Source organism: Chelonoidis abingdonii, chromosome 1 (genome assembly GCF_003597395.2).
Source record: "Chelonoidis abingdonii isolate Lonesome George chromosome 1, CheloAbing_2.0, whole genome shotgun sequence".
NCBI classification, from domain to species: domain Eukaryota; kingdom Metazoa; phylum Chordata; order Testudines; family Testudinidae; genus Chelonoidis; species Chelonoidis abingdonii.
The window spans coordinates 316,712,675-316,729,559 of NC_133769.1; the positions used below are offsets into that span (position 1 = coordinate 316,712,675).

The 16,885-nt window shown below is 37.1% G+C and overlaps 1 protein-coding gene across 4 annotated transcripts in view; it reads right to left on the bottom strand.

Annotated features, from left to right (window-relative positions):
- The window catches only part of INTS6 (integrator complex subunit 6), a 103,041-nt gene that overhangs the window by 84,764 nt on the left and 1,392 nt on the right, over positions 1-16,885 (bottom strand). For 3 of the 4 annotated variants that reach the window (XM_075061608.1, XM_075061606.1, XM_075061607.1), the window contains exons 2-3: positions 16,785-16,862; positions 15,919-16,068 (exon numbers count right to left, since the gene is read on the bottom strand). In XM_075061608.1, the coding sequence (XP_074917709.1) occupies positions 15,919-16,068; positions 16,785-16,862 (228 nt within the window). Of the gene's footprint in view, positions 1-15,918; positions 16,069-16,364; positions 16,450-16,784; positions 16,863-16,885 lie in introns of those variants that run through there. The other variant, XM_075061609.1, reaches the window with a different exon arrangement.

Here is a 16,885-nt window from a genome sequence, read left to right on the forward strand (position 1 = left end):
CGGGAACTATGGGATAGCTACGGAAGTGCTACCCACAATGCAACGCTTCAGAAATCGACGTTAGCCTCGGAGCATGGATGCACAACGCCGAATTACTGTGCCTAGTGTGGCCGTATGAAATCGAATTTATAATATCAGTTTTATAAAACCGATTTTAGCAAATTCGATTTTATCCCGTAGCGTAGACGTGGCCTCTGAGTAGAAAGAGCAGGACTTTGCACCAGTGAGGAAAGGGTGAACGAGACATGTGAAAAGAATATGTGTGAAAGTGTGCTGAAGGAAAGAGGGTCAGGGACTCACTGCAGAGAAAACCAGCCAACACAAGGGAGAAAGTAGCAAAGGAGTATTCTGGAAAAATCAGATTCTCTCTTACTCCCCTGAATATTGATTGCTGTCTTATGTCTTGGGTTTAAATATACAGAAACAAATCTACCTTCACTCTTTTCAATAAACACTTAAATTCATCCTCAAATGACAATAACTCATTCTAGTGAGGGATGAAATGAGTTCAGGGTCTGATACTACCACATACCATAGTAAACTAATGGATTTTGGATCATGCATGCCTAATTATTTAGCAACAGAGGGAGAGAGCTCTCTCCCTCTACAGATGTCTTAAATCATCATCATCATCTGTAAATCCAAGTCAGCTGTACAATTTCACACCAAATATCTGGGTTGGAAGAGACATGGTAAGGAACAAACATGCACAAAGCTGTAGAAATGCCAATGTTTCAAGCTTTGCAAATAATACAAAGACTCTTCAACAGTAAAATAAAAGTAACAAGAACACACAGCAAGATTAATACAAGCACACTTCAAAACTGAAGGCACTCAGATTTGATTGAGGAAACTGGGGAATTATTAATTTACTTCGCAGATCTAAAATAAGCCTAAAAAACTTAATCTTGTAGAAAATGACAAAAATATTGGGCATAAAAAATACTCTACCTTCTTGGCTTTAAGAAACTGATTTGATCATCTCAGTATGAAAAAAAATTAAATTCTTTTAGAAAAGTCCTCCAAAAGGTATCAATGAAAAGGACTGGAGGCAGAATGGATAGAAAAGCCTCCGAGATTTAAAAGAATTGAGGAGCAAAGAGTCCAGGCAGCTACCACATCTAACTAGGTCTACTGTTACCATCAAGGTGGAATCTCTTCTTGTTTTTGCTTTGTGTCTCAACTGTCAAACTCACAGAAGCGGTATGATACCCTTCTGCTCATTACTGAGGGGATAGAGATGCTGAATATTTAAGACATCTTTTCTTCCAACTGTGTGCAGGTTGTTTGAGTCTGATAGGCATCAACAAGAAAAAAGTCTAAATAAAAATATCCCATCAATTAGTAATCGTGTTTCACTTCCTTGTTAATGTGTAATATGTCTACTAGTTCTTTAGTAATCTACAGTTTACCAGGAGAGAAGGGTAGACAGACAAATATCTATCTAATGTAAAGCAGCATTTACTTTTTGTTCAGGCCTTCATTTTTTATTAAATAAAAGTAGTATAAACCAATTTTATTTCTATCTAACAGTCATCTTTAGGAAAATTCAACTAAATTAAAGATAGAAAAATTATACTAGCAGGACATAATGGATGCATATTTAAGTGCAAAAATAAAAGGAAAAATGAAAAGTTAAGGTTCTCACAGGATTTGATAACATTAACCCTCCCACATTTGCAAATATTGCAATTACTAACTAGGCTACTGAATGCAAAGCTAAGTACTATTGTATCTACTATATGTTTAATATGGGTGAACTATTGTCTCCAATAACCTTTTTATTTTATCTAACCTTACTGTATTAATATTGCATTTAACAATTCAAGTGAGGTATGAGCACAAAGCACACACGTAGCACTCAAAACAAATTACATACTGTTCTGTAGAGCCACAAAGTTCACAAACTTCTGTCCTCAAAACATTGATCAACATAGTACAACGAACCAAGTGACTTATTCTGATACACCAACAACTATCTTACAAAATTTGTTTATATCTATCATTTCTTGGATCAGATCAATGCAGGGTCATCATTTACTAGTTTGAGTCTCAGAAATTTAACAGAAATCTATATAGAGACGTTAAGATAAGCCTTATGACTTTGATATTCTGTACTTCAGTCAAGTTACAGTAGTCTTTTTAATCAGAGACTCCTGTAAATACTGTAAATTAACAGGGACAAGCTTTCTATTAAGCACTGATCCCCTAACAACAAAAATTATCATTTGAAAGTATAAGTAGTGAATCAGGTAACAATGTCTCTTTAAAACCTCCAATCAAATTAAAAATGTATCACTACGATGACCATACATGATCCTATAGTTTTGCTTTGTAATTGCATAGCTAGCCAGCAGAGGGAGCATGAGTTAATAAATATATCCCCAGAGCTGTGCTGACCATCAAATAGTTAACCAAAGAACTTAATTAATTAAGGGCACATTTTGCATGTATACAGCACTTCTCATCCACAGATCTCAAAGCAAGTATGAGATAGCTAAGCATTTTTTAAACAATGCATTAACAGAAGTAAAAAGATTAAATGACTTTTCCAAAGATCAGAATGATGCAGTAGTAATCAGGCATACAATGCCAGTCTCCTGAGTTTTAAGTCCCCTGTTCAATCCACTAGATCACAAAACAGCCATTCACAAATACTGTAGGAGTATTTGTCTTACTACCCTCACAAAATTCTCTTGCACCTACATAAAATCTTACTACCCTCACACATTGCACCTACATAAAATTTTCCCTACTTGTGTCAATTTTGTTAATTTTGCTTACTTGGATAGAGAATTACTAAGTGCTTCAGATGGCTGCCATCTTGTACCCTAGAGGCAGCTGCGGTACAGTAGTAGATTAAATTATCTGTGTATATGCAGTTTGTATAGTCATTCTGTAGTGCAATTTAGAATCTTTGAACAATAAAGTGCTAGAACATAAATTAAATATGTAAGAGAAAAGTGACAACATGAAATAGTCACCAAGTGGTATTACATAGCAGAGTATACATACAACATGAGACTTCTGATAATCCCCGACCAAAACAAACTCAGACTCATAACTGAAATACACCATTCAGTTAGAGTAGCAGCATTTTTTGCCTAGTTTTTATGCTTAGGAACAGACAGCGTCATGAAAAGGTTGCTATATTCACTACATAAAACATCTGACAACTTTTCAAAGAGAAACTCTAAAAGGATCAAAAAATGGTACAGCATCTCATGAAAAAAAGGCTCTTGCAAACCACTGAAATCATGCTGTGACAAATGTCACGAGACTGAAAACTGAGCAACAGAGGGGAAGGAATTTGCATTTTCAATGGTCAAAACTTTTTTTTTTTTTAACAAAAATTTAACACCAATGGCTAACAGTTGGGAGAGAGGAGCTACCTTAAAAATTTAGCAATATGCACAACCTCTACAACTAATGGGTGAAAGCTTGAAACATCTTCTCAGAACCTCTCCCCTTCCCTGCCCCAGAAGTCCTCCAGAAAAAATCAAACATAACATTCCTAATTATATTTTTAAAACACCCACAAGTTTCAGACATTCTTGATATACCATAAAGCAGCAAAAAAGTCCCAAGTTTTCAAAAATCCTTCTGCAGTTCACTTTTTAAACTTACATTTTTCTAGCTTTGCCTGAATTTGTAAATTTCTGAAACCAAATAGCCATACAGACAATTACCATCAATCACATCTATCTTGAACTGTGCAACTGGCTGCTTAATGAAACATTTTACTGGGGGTGCTTGATACCACATTTTCAATAGTTGATAATTTAAAAATTTTCTGAGCTCACAAGTCTAACTAAGAAGGTACTCCTTATTAAGAATGTTTAGCTACCTACTGTGAAACTTCAGCCTCTTTAGAACTCTTTAAAAACATGGTCATTTTGTTTTACACAAACTAGAAACGTGTTTATTCACTAATAACTCAATGAAGCCTGATGAGCTTCTGCTCAAACACAAAAGGGCCAAGCACAGAAGATTCAACACAAAAGGCACAACATTTTTCAGTATATGTTAATATGCATGTATAGAGATGGGGGGAAGAGGAGTCTGAATCAAAATGGAAACATGCATCTCACTGAAAACCAACGAGACTTGCAAACCTAAATCCCACCCACAGACCCTTTTAAAAATCCCCAACACACAAAAAATCAAAGTGGATCAGGGAGATAAGTGAGAGGGAAATTATTTAAGAGCTAATTTAAGTGAATTCTAGCTAAAGGATTATATAAATTATTTTAACTTTTTGGACAGTAAAGTTTAAAGTGCTGTAAGTTCAACTACTTCCTTGATAAATGTCAAGAAATAATAAAAATCCTTGAATCCTGAGTAATCTGTGATAATCAGACCGATTTTTAAAGGCATTTAGGCATCTGGTGGGATTTTCAAAAACACTGAGGTTCCTAAAATTCATTTATTTCAATGGATATTAGGCTCCTAGATGATTCTGAAAATCCCATATGACGCCTAAATACCTTTAAAGAGCTTTCCCCAATATATTGCAGGTCACTGTCAAGTAAAGGCAAGAGCACTGAGCTAAGTACACCTAGTGAAGATCAGGAAATAAGAATAATGATCAAACAAGTTCTGAATCACTTTTGACTGAAACCTAGAATTCTCAACAAAACTATTGCCAGGATGTTTAACACTGAGCTGGACTACAAAAAATATTAAAAATTAGTTTTCAACTAAAAGTCAAGAATGCCAGTTTAATTGAAATTATAGAATGATAGCTACTGAGCATACATCTAACTTGTTTAGTTTTTTCTAAATACAAAAGTAACAATTTGTCAGTGAACGTATGTAAAAATGGCACTCTTGTATTCAGCTTAAAACTCATCATCCAACTATGGTATTGATCCCTGCTTCCTAAAATGCAAAAGAAAAAAGTATGCATAGCCAGTTGCAGATTAAAAGAGAAGGCCACACACATATCCTAGTGTAATCACTTTGAAACTAGGATGCCCTGCCCTCAGGTCTTCTCAGTGGCCTAGTGAATGTACTTAAAGTTATTTAGAATCTAGGCATATTTCTATCTCGTTATATTTTTTATAATAACTGTTGTACAAAAAAAGTAAAATTTGTCATACTTAAATTTTGGGCCTAGATACACTGTTTAGAAAAAGGATATTAAGTAAAAATACCTATTACCTTTCCTCCCTCTTCCTTCCAAAATTAGCAGCCTTACCTTTAAAATCTATCGCAAGGAATTTGGATCCTCAGGCTGGTTTTAGTCTTGTCTTCTAAAGACATCGGTAAAGAGCTTGATCCGAATCCAAAAACAATTGGCTTCACTGGGCTTTAGATCAGATCCTTAATTATTGCAGCCTTTGTGTTTTACTGGGTTGATAATTCTTTCCATACTTAGAGCACATTTTAAAAAATAATCATATGAAAGGGAGAAGGATTGGCTGAGAAGAGGTATCCGTATTTGGGTCTTAACAATTCCCCTTAAATTGTGTATTAAAATAAAAATTGGATCTCTCTCTCCTTTCATCTTGGTTAAGAGATTCCATTTAAAGTTTTTTGTTTTTTTTAAAGACATGCAAAGGAGTTAAGTAATGTCACTAATACAACACTGAATACATAAAAATAAGACCAACAAATGTATTGCTAAATAATGCCACTAAGAAGAGGTGGCAAGGTGCAGTGCTAAATACCATATGATAGAGCCAACAATGTTGGTAAAATCTGTGAGGAAAGATGGTCTTGTGGTTAGGCAGGGGACTGGGAGTTAGAATATGAGGCTGTATTCCCAATGGGACCAAAGACTCCTGTGTGACTCTGAGCCAGAGTACTGAGAATTCAATTTGTCCATGTTTGTAAGGCAGTTTGAGATGCTTAAGTGGAGGGGCAAAAAGATGCAAAACATCATGTCCTTGCTAGATTCCACAAGCAAGCATGACTAGTTTCCAGCAAAGCACTCCAGCAGCAGTGCCAAAGAGAATTTGGCCAGGCATTCGACTAGAAAAGGAAATTGGATTAGAAAGGGAAAAAAGATGCATGGATGGAAGTTACTGTATTTTGATTACTTTATATTTAGGCAGATTTTTAAAAAGAAAATAAAACACACCCCCATTACTGTCATAATTCTGTACATGCTTAAATCTTGTCTGATTTTTTTTAATGTGTGTACTCCACTTGTGTAACACTAATGTGCTATTACAATGTAGTTACATAATGCTATCATTCATTGGAGACAAACAAGGTATACTAATGTTTATCAGCCACAGCCTTTCAGGAGGTGATGTTATCCACCATAAGGCTGATTTTGAGCAACTTTCTTCCAGGACTTCCCTCTAGAATCTGAGCTACATGTAACATACTCATTATCCAAATGCTTTAGGTCTACTTCAAACCTATTAAAGAGCAAAGACTAGGAAGATGCTCATATTTAGTACTCTAGCTCATTTAGACAGCAAATTTTGATTTACATGAAAAAAAGAGGTCAGTCACTTAGATTCACCTCAACTGTTACTGTTCTGGCTGAGATCCACATAGCTCTTTGACTGTAAGGAATGGTTGTTCACATAATATATGGGAAACTCAAGATGACACCTCCACAGGAGTTGCCACACCAGGCAAATATTAGTATGTTGCTTCTAGCAGTAGCCAGTAACTAATACCACAAAGGAAGGAAAACCATAACAGATCAAGGCAATTGTGAGATACTGTAAATTGGAGATGACTGGGATGGACACAGGAAAAAACTTAACACTTGTAAAGGCAATTATTCTATGCCCAGAAAATGCAGTTTTATGACTCAGGTGAAAACGTAAGGTCATGTCAACACCAAAAGGACATTTAAGGACATCTGAGTTGTTAGTTATAGCTAAACATGTTTTCAACCTGACTTGTATGTGTTTGGAACGCATATATATTTGGAAACCATAGTACTAAGTGGGACAGAGTCTCTACCACACTTTCTGGTAGCAAAGCTGTTAAAGCAAGCCTCTGAAAACCATGTAATGGTGCTAGTTATCACCATGTTCAGAAGATGTTTGTCATAGCTCTGCCAAATCCATGCTTGACAACCATTTTAGAATAACCATTGTAGCTAGAATAGTCATGGCTTGTAGCATGGATAGGACCAGAGTCTCACTATATACTGTTTTCCTTTTATGAAAGGTAAAATGCAATCAGGAAAGTCTTACCGCCTTGTTCCCAAACACAAGGATTCAAGTTATTCTTGTTGATATTAATATCCATGCTACTAAATACTAGTGACTTTTCACTTATTTGTAATAATAATTCAATTTAGGACACTAGTCCAGAACTTGAGACTTGCAGACATCTTGTGTGACCTTGGGCAAGTCACTGTCTCTGTGTGTCAGTTCCCCATCTATAAAACAGTGATTATACTATTAACTACCCCACAGCAGTGTTGTGAGGATAAATATATTCAAGTTTGTGAGGTGCTCAGATACAACAGTAATGGGGAATATATACATACCTAGAGAGACAATGATAGCTGTACAATAGATTTTTTTAAGGGTCTAGCGTAGTCAGGAGCCAAGATCAGAGTACAAAACTTATTAAACATTTCCCATCTATTTTGATATAATGTCTTGACAGCGAAGAATCTACACGTCTACACACTTTTCAACTAGGGTGTGATATAGCAGAAGAAAATTACTTATACAGCTATGATAAGACTGTATGAAGTTAAGACTACTGATACGCATGTATCCTTTGAAAATACCAAGAGAAAATACACATGGTGACCAAAAATAATGGAACTGTCACTGGTGAAGTTACCTTTAAAATAAGACATCTGTTGAGATACAGGAAAGATTTGCTCTCACTGCATTTAGAAAGGCTACCTTCTGTTTAACCCACCCCAAGAAAAACTGAGATACTTAAAATTAGAGGAAGACTGATCTACCCTTTGCAGAACTAAAATTAACTCCAGCATTCTCATGTCAATGCACACAGAATGTACAGCTTGATATGGTCCTGGATCACTGAATTAAAATAGCTAGGCATACCAAATGTGTTCTCAGACTGATGAATAAATAACAGAACAATCGCTGAAAAGAACTGAAAATATGCCCAGATAACACAAGGTCAAAAGGCAACAGTTTGAATTGGAAACATGTTCCTATAAAGCAGGGGTTCTCAAACTGAGGGTCGGGACCCCTCAGGGAGTCATGAGGTTATTACCTGGGGAGGGGTCGCGAGCTGTCAACCTCCACTCCAAACCTCGCTTTTCCTCTAGCATTTATAATGGTGTTAAAAGTGTTTTTAATTTATACCGGGGGGGGGGGGAGTTCCACTCAGAGGCTTGCTGGGTGGAAGGGGTCACCAGTAAAAAAGTTTCAGAACCACTGCTATAAAGGAAATTTGTACACAGCTGGGAATATTGTGTGAAATGAGACAAATTGTACAATTTCACTTCCTACTAGTATTCAAATAAAGATACATCGCACAAAATTCTACTTAACAGAAGAGGGATAGAATGGGATGGAATGTTGGAATCAAAGTTTCACAAGAGATAACAGTGATAGTTTTAACTGTGTACAGGAGAGATCTGAAGTGTGTAACAGTGGCAGCTCCTCTTATCCCCCAAGTAGAGGGACAAAGAAAGCACAATACTGAGCAGGATTTATCCAGATCACTTATCATTTGAGGTATACGAATTTTTTCAGCGTCTTCTAATTATACTGGTTGCTTTTATTCAACTTGCTCTTACTTACCTGACACTTGCTCAGAATACATTTCACTAAACTCATGGTATAAGAAAGCTCTGAATTGCAGCCTTACCAGTCCAGGCTTAAACAAAAAGCTATTTTTCTTTCAACTCCCTTCCCTACAGTATATTCCTGCTTTTCTGATGGCAGTTAGCTCTGATGACTTGCAAATGGGTTAGTGGAAAGGTAAAAACTACTAGTATTAATATATCTAAGAAACAGGGTTCAGAGACAAAGACACAACAGCGGATTCAGTTGTCCATCCAAGATACACTTTTCCTTTAATTATAAGTACATTCTTGAGTGCCTCAAGAATCAAGATGATCAAAGCCTCACTGATGTATGAACATCAGGAAATACCTCAAATAAAAGATAACCCCTTTCCACTAATGGAAAGGATGATAAGAATGTTTTATATCTGTGAAAATAAGGTAGACTTCATGCAACCTTGTTTACCAGGATAAGTCTTACTTTTTAGAATTTCCTTTAAAAACACATTAAGCAACCTAAGACTAGATAAACGAGGCAACAAATTTTAAGGATACATGAACATGGTTCAAAATCTAGTCACCACTTTAGATATTCGTTCATTCATTCCAGAGCAAAACAGATCACTGAGTTGGGCCCAAGCTCTGGCGAGAGATCTAAAACTAAGCATGCTTTCTTGCAACGGTCCCCCAGTGGTGCTGACTGTTAACAGATACAGTGGAACAAGAGTTATCCAGAAATCTAAACTATTCTAGGAAAGCAGTGGAGGGGATGGCATGCCTAGACAGAGAATATAACGCCTTATACCAAAAATACATAATTGGAAGACAAAATACTCAAGCTCAGTGCATACCACCCAATATGGAAATATGAAGAGAAAAGATTCCACCTCACCCAAGCACTTTGCATCAATGCCTTTAACAGAAGCCTAGAGCCAGTTATTGATAGAAGGCTTTAGATTCACACTACTTCACAGCCTGTTCCAATTCCATTTAATAGCAAGATTTTGAAGAATGGAGAATCCTTCAGTGTACCTACTGCCATCAATTAACCTCCTTGTTGTTTTTGCAACTGTCAGGCCTTAAAAGCGTGGTGCTCCTGCTTCCTAATGGATGAAGTTCTCCCTAGACTGTGTTCCAGAGTTGTTCTGAGTAGAATTTTTTTTTTTTTTTTAAAGAGATGGGGGAGAGGAGAGAAAAGAAAATGCAGTTACTCTAGAGCAGTACAAGCTTCTACCGCCATCAAAGAGAAAAAAAAAACTGCCTTTGCAGCAGTTCAAGTCTGACAAGGCAGGAAATGTTAGTCTAAACTTGGGTTGCAAATCTGGATGTACTCTCAAAGCACAGGTTATTCCACTGCAATACTTTTCACCCTTGAATGACAAGAGATTTATACTTGAAGGATTTTGATTATTTGTAAGCAACGGATTGCAGAGAAGATAACTATATTTTCTACCTATGCCCAAAGCCATGAGCTCCACATCACATGAGGCACAAGCCAGGAACCCCTTAAAGACACCTTCCATACTTTCAACAGCCCAGTAGTTTTAAGGACATCTAGCCAGAACCCACCTCTCCTCCATGTCAAAAAACTACGAACTTCTAATAAAAACCTCAATAACTACAATCTGAAATGTCAAACGCTACTATGTAAGTGACTATTCAAAGAAAAGTCAAATCAAACTCAGCACGACAACTAGTGTAAAATGTAACATATGCAAATTAAGAAGACATGATACAGTGAAGCACTCTTTACAACACCTCACTCAAAAGATGTTTAGATAAGATGGCATTATATACATTTACAACCCCTTTTACCAAAGTGACCAAGGTTGTGACTTAAATTAATAAATATATTTGGTATTTGAGCTTCCTGTTACTCAGTGACACTGGCGCGAGGAGCCACAGACTGAAGTGTATGACTATTCCAACAATTTGGACACAATAAAGAAGTCTTTCCACAAGCATAAGTAAGATGCCTCTCTTACACAGTCTAAATGTGCTACAAACTAGTAATAGTTCACATATTTAAGCCAAAAAATACTGATCCTCTGCAGCCCAGTGTGAAGCAGGCTTTACCGTGAAAACATTCCAATGATCAGAATAAATAAAAATTTCTCTTGCATCTATAAATAGCTTTAATGAAAAATTAAGTAAAAAATACTTGTGTAGCGATCAATCTAAAATGAGGTTAGTTGAGAGAAGCTTGCAAATTGGATAAAATCTGGATAATTGGGTTGTTTTAAAAAAATCCCATTATGTGTACAAAATCCCTCAATGCACAGGATGATAAATCTCTTTACAGACCTTGGCTTATTCCAAAATGGCTTGAGATAGCCTTAATGTATTTAAGATTCAAATTTGATTTTAGATTATTTTCTGCTTCAAGGTTTCTTTCCCATGTATTTGCAAATACTTCAAAATTAGAGCTGGCCAAAATTTTTTAGCAAAAAATGGATTCAGTGACACCAAAATTTTGAGAATTTGTTTTGATTTCACCAAACTGTTTTTTTGGGGGGGAATTTCTAAAAGATTCAAAACATTTTGTTTCAACATTTTCAGAATGAAACATTTTGATTTTCTGGTTTGAAACCACTTTCTATTTAAAAATTCTCAACAATGTAATTTAAAAAAATCAAGTGTTGAATAATCAAGGGAAATAAAATGTTTCCATTTTGACAAAATATTTTGTTCAACTCAACAAAATGACTTTTTTTAATTGCAAACTAACAAAAAATGGCTATTTGCCCAGCTCTACCTGAAATGCACCGAACAAAATTAGGAAGATCTTTGCCAGGAGCAAGGCTATTGGGTGTTACTACAGTAATATTTCTCATGGGATTTATATTTTATTCCATATAATGTGTTATTCAGTGTGAAGAAGAATGAGTCTCTACTCTAGAGAAAGTCCACTGTGATTACAGGAAAACAGTCTTTCAGAAATTTGTCATCTGGCCTGTCTTTTGTTACATTAAGTCTGCTCATCAAATTCAGTTCACATCTCATGGGTCAGTTTCACTGAATCAGCCGCATACTTTAGAAGCCTGACTGAAAGCAAGGAACATCTGTAGCGATACTGTGTTGGTGTCTGATAACAGAAGTTTCTATCCAAAATTTCACGCTGGTGAAAATTTGAAGAGGACGTTATATAAAAAAAGTTAACTTGAACACTATTGCCTTAGTACTTTGCGAAAATATTTGTTTAAACAAGCACATTTTCTCTTAGCATCCACCTCATACTGCACTGATCCTGCAGTGAGACAGAACATGGTATTGACAGATTCACCACAGAAATAACTGTTTGCAAGACAAAGTGCACTAGACTGCACAGAATCAGAGTTTTAGTGACTTAAAACAGATCCGTCATATTAAATCTTGCAGCACTATTGTACTGTTCATCTATATGCATTACTTTTTCCTATTTTGGTGTTACATACCTTACAGCTTCAAATTTATGGTTTCATTATCAAATTCAACAGTTTGCAATTTGTCAGGATAGGTATTTAGATGGCCCACTCTGCTTATGTTTCTGCTACGTTATTTAGGAAGTTACATACTTCTAATGTTTTCCATTTCAGTGTTAACCACAACTTCAAACAACACTAGTAGTATTAACCCTATAACCAGTAATAGCAAGCTGCATTGTGATATTTAACTTTGTCCATTAAGTTAGGTAGTCACAATTTATCTAGCAATCATGAAAAACTATAGCGACAAGATGCACCACTGTATTGTAAGAAGTGACTGAGGAAAGTCTGCTGGTAAGAGGTCTAGCAATTCAGCCTAGTGTAGACAATGGATAGAGAAGTTGATCAGAGAGAAAATGGTATAAAACAAGTCAATTAGTTAAGTGCAAGCTAGGCTAGCAAAGTTACAAAGGTGATGTGATAGGCAGTAGATGTATTAAGTCAATGTATTTAAATGCTTTCTCTATTGTATACATTCTCATTTAGGCTGTTTTTGTTGCTGAAGCATACCTAACAAAGATCCAGAGTTAAGTACAAAAACTCTTAAGTTCATCTATCAAAACAGTCACAGAAGGTGAAATATATGAACAAAACTACTCCACTTTGTGAACGCTGCTAGAGCCAAGCAAGGATAATATATGGCTTAACATCAAATGGAAAGAGGTACACAAATTAAAGGGACACAGCAAACTTAAAAAATCACATTTCTGTCTGAACACAACTGCAGTAGGTGCAAGTTAATGCTTAGATTACTTCTTACATTAGGAAAAATATTTTTCCTTTTAGTCAGGAAACTGTTCACTTGTATAGTTAAGATATTTTTTAAGGATCTTGTTAAAGGAGAAACTGAGGGAGCATAAAAACCCCTGTGAAAACACTAAGAAGGGTTTATAAATTCAGGATATGTTTAAAAGCTCCTCTATTAGAAACTGGAACTTTTAAAAAAAATGGGGTTGTGTCTCTTAAAGATCCAAATGTGAAATTATGTGACCTAATACATCTGTGCAACTGGTAACTTAAACATTATCATTTTCTGTTCATGAGCTGGTACCAATGCAATGCAAAATACATATAGTGAATTGAGATATTTGTATTAAGGTCCAAACAGCTGATGCAAGGAAATATGCAGCAGGAGTTTTTCTCAAGTTTAATTTGAGAACAAACATTCAACCATCAGTCCAATCCAGGCCAATTTCAAAAGATGTCAGATATAATGAGTAGCCTAGCCATTTAGATAAACAATTCAGAAGTTGGATGGTTTAACCAGATTGACTCTCAATAAGTTTGAGACATGTCTTGTCATTGGTATTTATAAAAAGGAGCACATTTGTTCTACAGCTCAAGTACTAGAAACAAAAGGAATCTGAACAAATATTTTAGAATCTTGCCAATCCAATGGCAGAAGTGATGGATAAATAACTTAGTGGACGAGACAGCCTGATATAATTTCCCAAATGCTTCATTAAAAAATGTTTGAATTTATGCTTCATGTAATATCTTCTCTAATACCTGCTAGATCTTATTTGTAAATCATCCTGTCTTCTGAACCCAAGAAAGAGTAGATCTAGCTACTCTATTTTAGACAGCTAAACTAGACTGGTTGAGATATTCAAGTAATCTCATCAGTGTAAAATTTTTTTCCTAGGTGTTTCATTTAAAAAAATTGACGAGTAAGAGTATGCTACTGTCACCAGTATTTCAAAAATTGAGTATTCTTACTTTTGTCTTCCTGAATTATTCCCACATCCTCTGCAACATGTAAATTTTAATATGTTTATTTTCAGAAGAGCTGTTTAATAGTGGATCTTCCCTTGCTGATGACCGTTGACAGGATGGCAATATGTATTGCTTATAGGCCAACGTGAACTTGAAGGACCAGTACAGTCCCAGAAGTGAATTCCACTGCAGTTAAGTAATCTGAAATTTTAGTCTAACTTATGAAAAAGTTCTAGTCTGAGAGTGGTGCTACAATGGGAACAAGGGACTTCAGCAGCACAGGATCTAGCAGAACAAATCAATTTAACACAGTCACCTGTTTTTATAAAGGACACTGAAAAAACTTCAGAAAAGATTGTTTAATCATGTGAGTGAATATTTGCATGTACCAAAAGCCATCCTCTTCTGCTAAGTCTTCCACACATGGAACAGTGTGAAGTATCTGATAAACTTTGTTTAGAAGTTATCAACTTATAATATCTAGAAGAGTAAGGGTGTTTCTGAGGTCAAAGAAATCTGGTCCGGAATCAAAGATCTAAGGACAAGACAGACCAGGCACAAATGAAAACAATGCAGATGCTCAAAAGATAACGAAAAGCACTCATTCTTCATAGCCAATGAGAGTCATGGCATCAATTCAATTGCCCACTTGTTAATTAAAAAAAAAAAAAAAGACTAAGTGAGCATAGCTGACTCACCCAAGGCATGTAATGTTTTATGAATGAATATCACTGCTGTGTTAATCATCAATAGCCATGGCAAGGGTGGATATGGATTTTTTTTCCCGCAACTGGGAGGGTAATTTTTCATGAAAACTTTTTAAGGCTGACCTAACTGAAACCGGAATGAAGGAAAGCAGAAAAACAAGTGAATGCACATAGGTGTATAAGAGGGAAACACATGGAAATAGACTAAAGATTAGCTGTGTGTGTTGAATTGGTACATTTCAAAGTTTCATTACTGGGACTGCATTTAAAAACGTGTTTAGGGTGATTTGGTTGTCTAGTGGCAGTGCAACACAGTGAAACATGAGAAATCTGGATTTTCCTCCTACACAAGCAGAACATGGTAACGCAGAGACAATATGCTCAGCCTCAGAGCATTTGGTTGAAGCAACTTATTTCACTCTCTAGTGAAACAAGGAACAGCCTTTCTTCCTCTCAGAGGGCATTACGTCACAGGAGAAAATAAAAAGGGGAAACAGGACTAACAGGCCAAAAAAGTGCAAAATATACATTTAATGTGTGTACCCACTGGTAATGCTCTCCACTACTATGCAAAACAAAACTAGGGCTGAATTCATAGTCCCAGTCTCTTACTCTTCAGGCCAAGAGCAACTGAGAGTGTTTCCAGGGCATACACTCAACTTGAGGGAGAATGGTAAAGTGCCTCATTGTTCTACAGTGACCCATACTGTTGATTAAAAGGTAATGTTGACACATTCCAAAAGAAGTCCTGTTCAAATCCTTCCGAGCCAAAAGGATGGCAGCTCCAGTACAGGGTGTCAATGAAGCCAGAACTTTAATATCAGGGGAAGAGACTGAATGATAAAAGATGTGACATGTAAGATTAAACCTCTGCTCCATTTAGCCCAATAGTTTGGTCCCCACAGTGGCTAATAACAAGTGTACTTCAGAGAAAAACTAAACCCTCAAAATGCACCCAACTGATTGTGCACCACTGTAATGGAAGAGAAAAAAATCTTCATGACCCCTGCATGCAATGAGCTAATGTGCTGAAATATAAGGTTTCATTATCGCGATCATAATAAATATACCCAAAATTCATGTGTGAACTGAAAAAAAAAAAACCTACATTTGTGTTTAAAAAACTGAAGCAGTTTTAAACTGATATAAAGACTGAATTAAAACTGGGTACAAAACTACATGCTAGTAATGGGTTTCCCAACTGTCTAAGCACTGTTTATTTGTAAAGTAGCCCCCCTGTTATGTTTTATACTTCATATTTCATGACTAGAGGTTATTTTGGTCAACTAATCATTTGTGGTCTCTGAAAGGGTTTTCCCCCTGTTTATATTCAACCTACCTGCCCATAGTTGTCTATGCCAGTTACTAATCTATTTAAGTTTAATAAATCAAAAGCTGTCCTTAAAGACTGGCCAAGAGTCGTAAGTCCTTCAGCCTGAAGGTTTTTCAATTCATTCATAAAGGTTGCATGATTTTCTTTCCAGCCAGCCTGCAAAGAGAAAGGCAAGAATGCTTATCCTTCAGATGTTAGAAATGTACAGGGAAAGCCTTTTCTGTCACAGATTACAAAAATGGTGTCTTCCTCTGTTGCACGCATGTGGTTAAAAAATACCCCCCCAAACTACCAACTCATCTTACAAGTAACTAAGAAGCTCTTCTACTCCAAAGGCTTCAAAGCCCAATCTCCCCCCTCCCCCCGCGCAAGCCTTTACGCCCCCCTTGTCCCCCACCCAGCAGAATATCAGCGTTTGGTACCACGGTCCGAAGAGTGAGCCTACAACTTACTGCGGGTCATTGGAATAACTAGAGCCTGGTCCACGGCAGCGGACGGGGCCGGTCAATGACCTACAGCAGGTTCCTTTCTGATGTGTCATGTGGAGGCTCCGGGTCTCCACGCACGATGAGGGGGAAGCGCCAGCCAAGGCTGCCCGGCCCGAAGCAGGTACCGCTCCTCGCCGCCCCTTGCAGCCGAACTCGCCTTGGAGTTGCTGTCACTTCTCCTAACTTGAATCAATATCCCCCACAGTCCATTGCTGCTCACACACCGCACAGGAAAAATGTCGGCCATGTTGATGTCAGCGCCGCCGCCGCCGCTGCCAGAGCCTGTGTGTGCCTGTGCGGGGCGAGCTGCGCTGCGCCGCCGGGGACGCGGGGGAGGGGCGGGCAGCCCGGCCCGGGGGGAGGAGGGCGATTCACGGGGGTTACCTTGATCGCGTGGGGAGGCTCCTCGAAAGTGACCAGCATATACCTGTCTCCTCTGCTGGCGGGGTCCCGGGCGCGGAGCTGCGGGCACAAAGCGCAGGGTT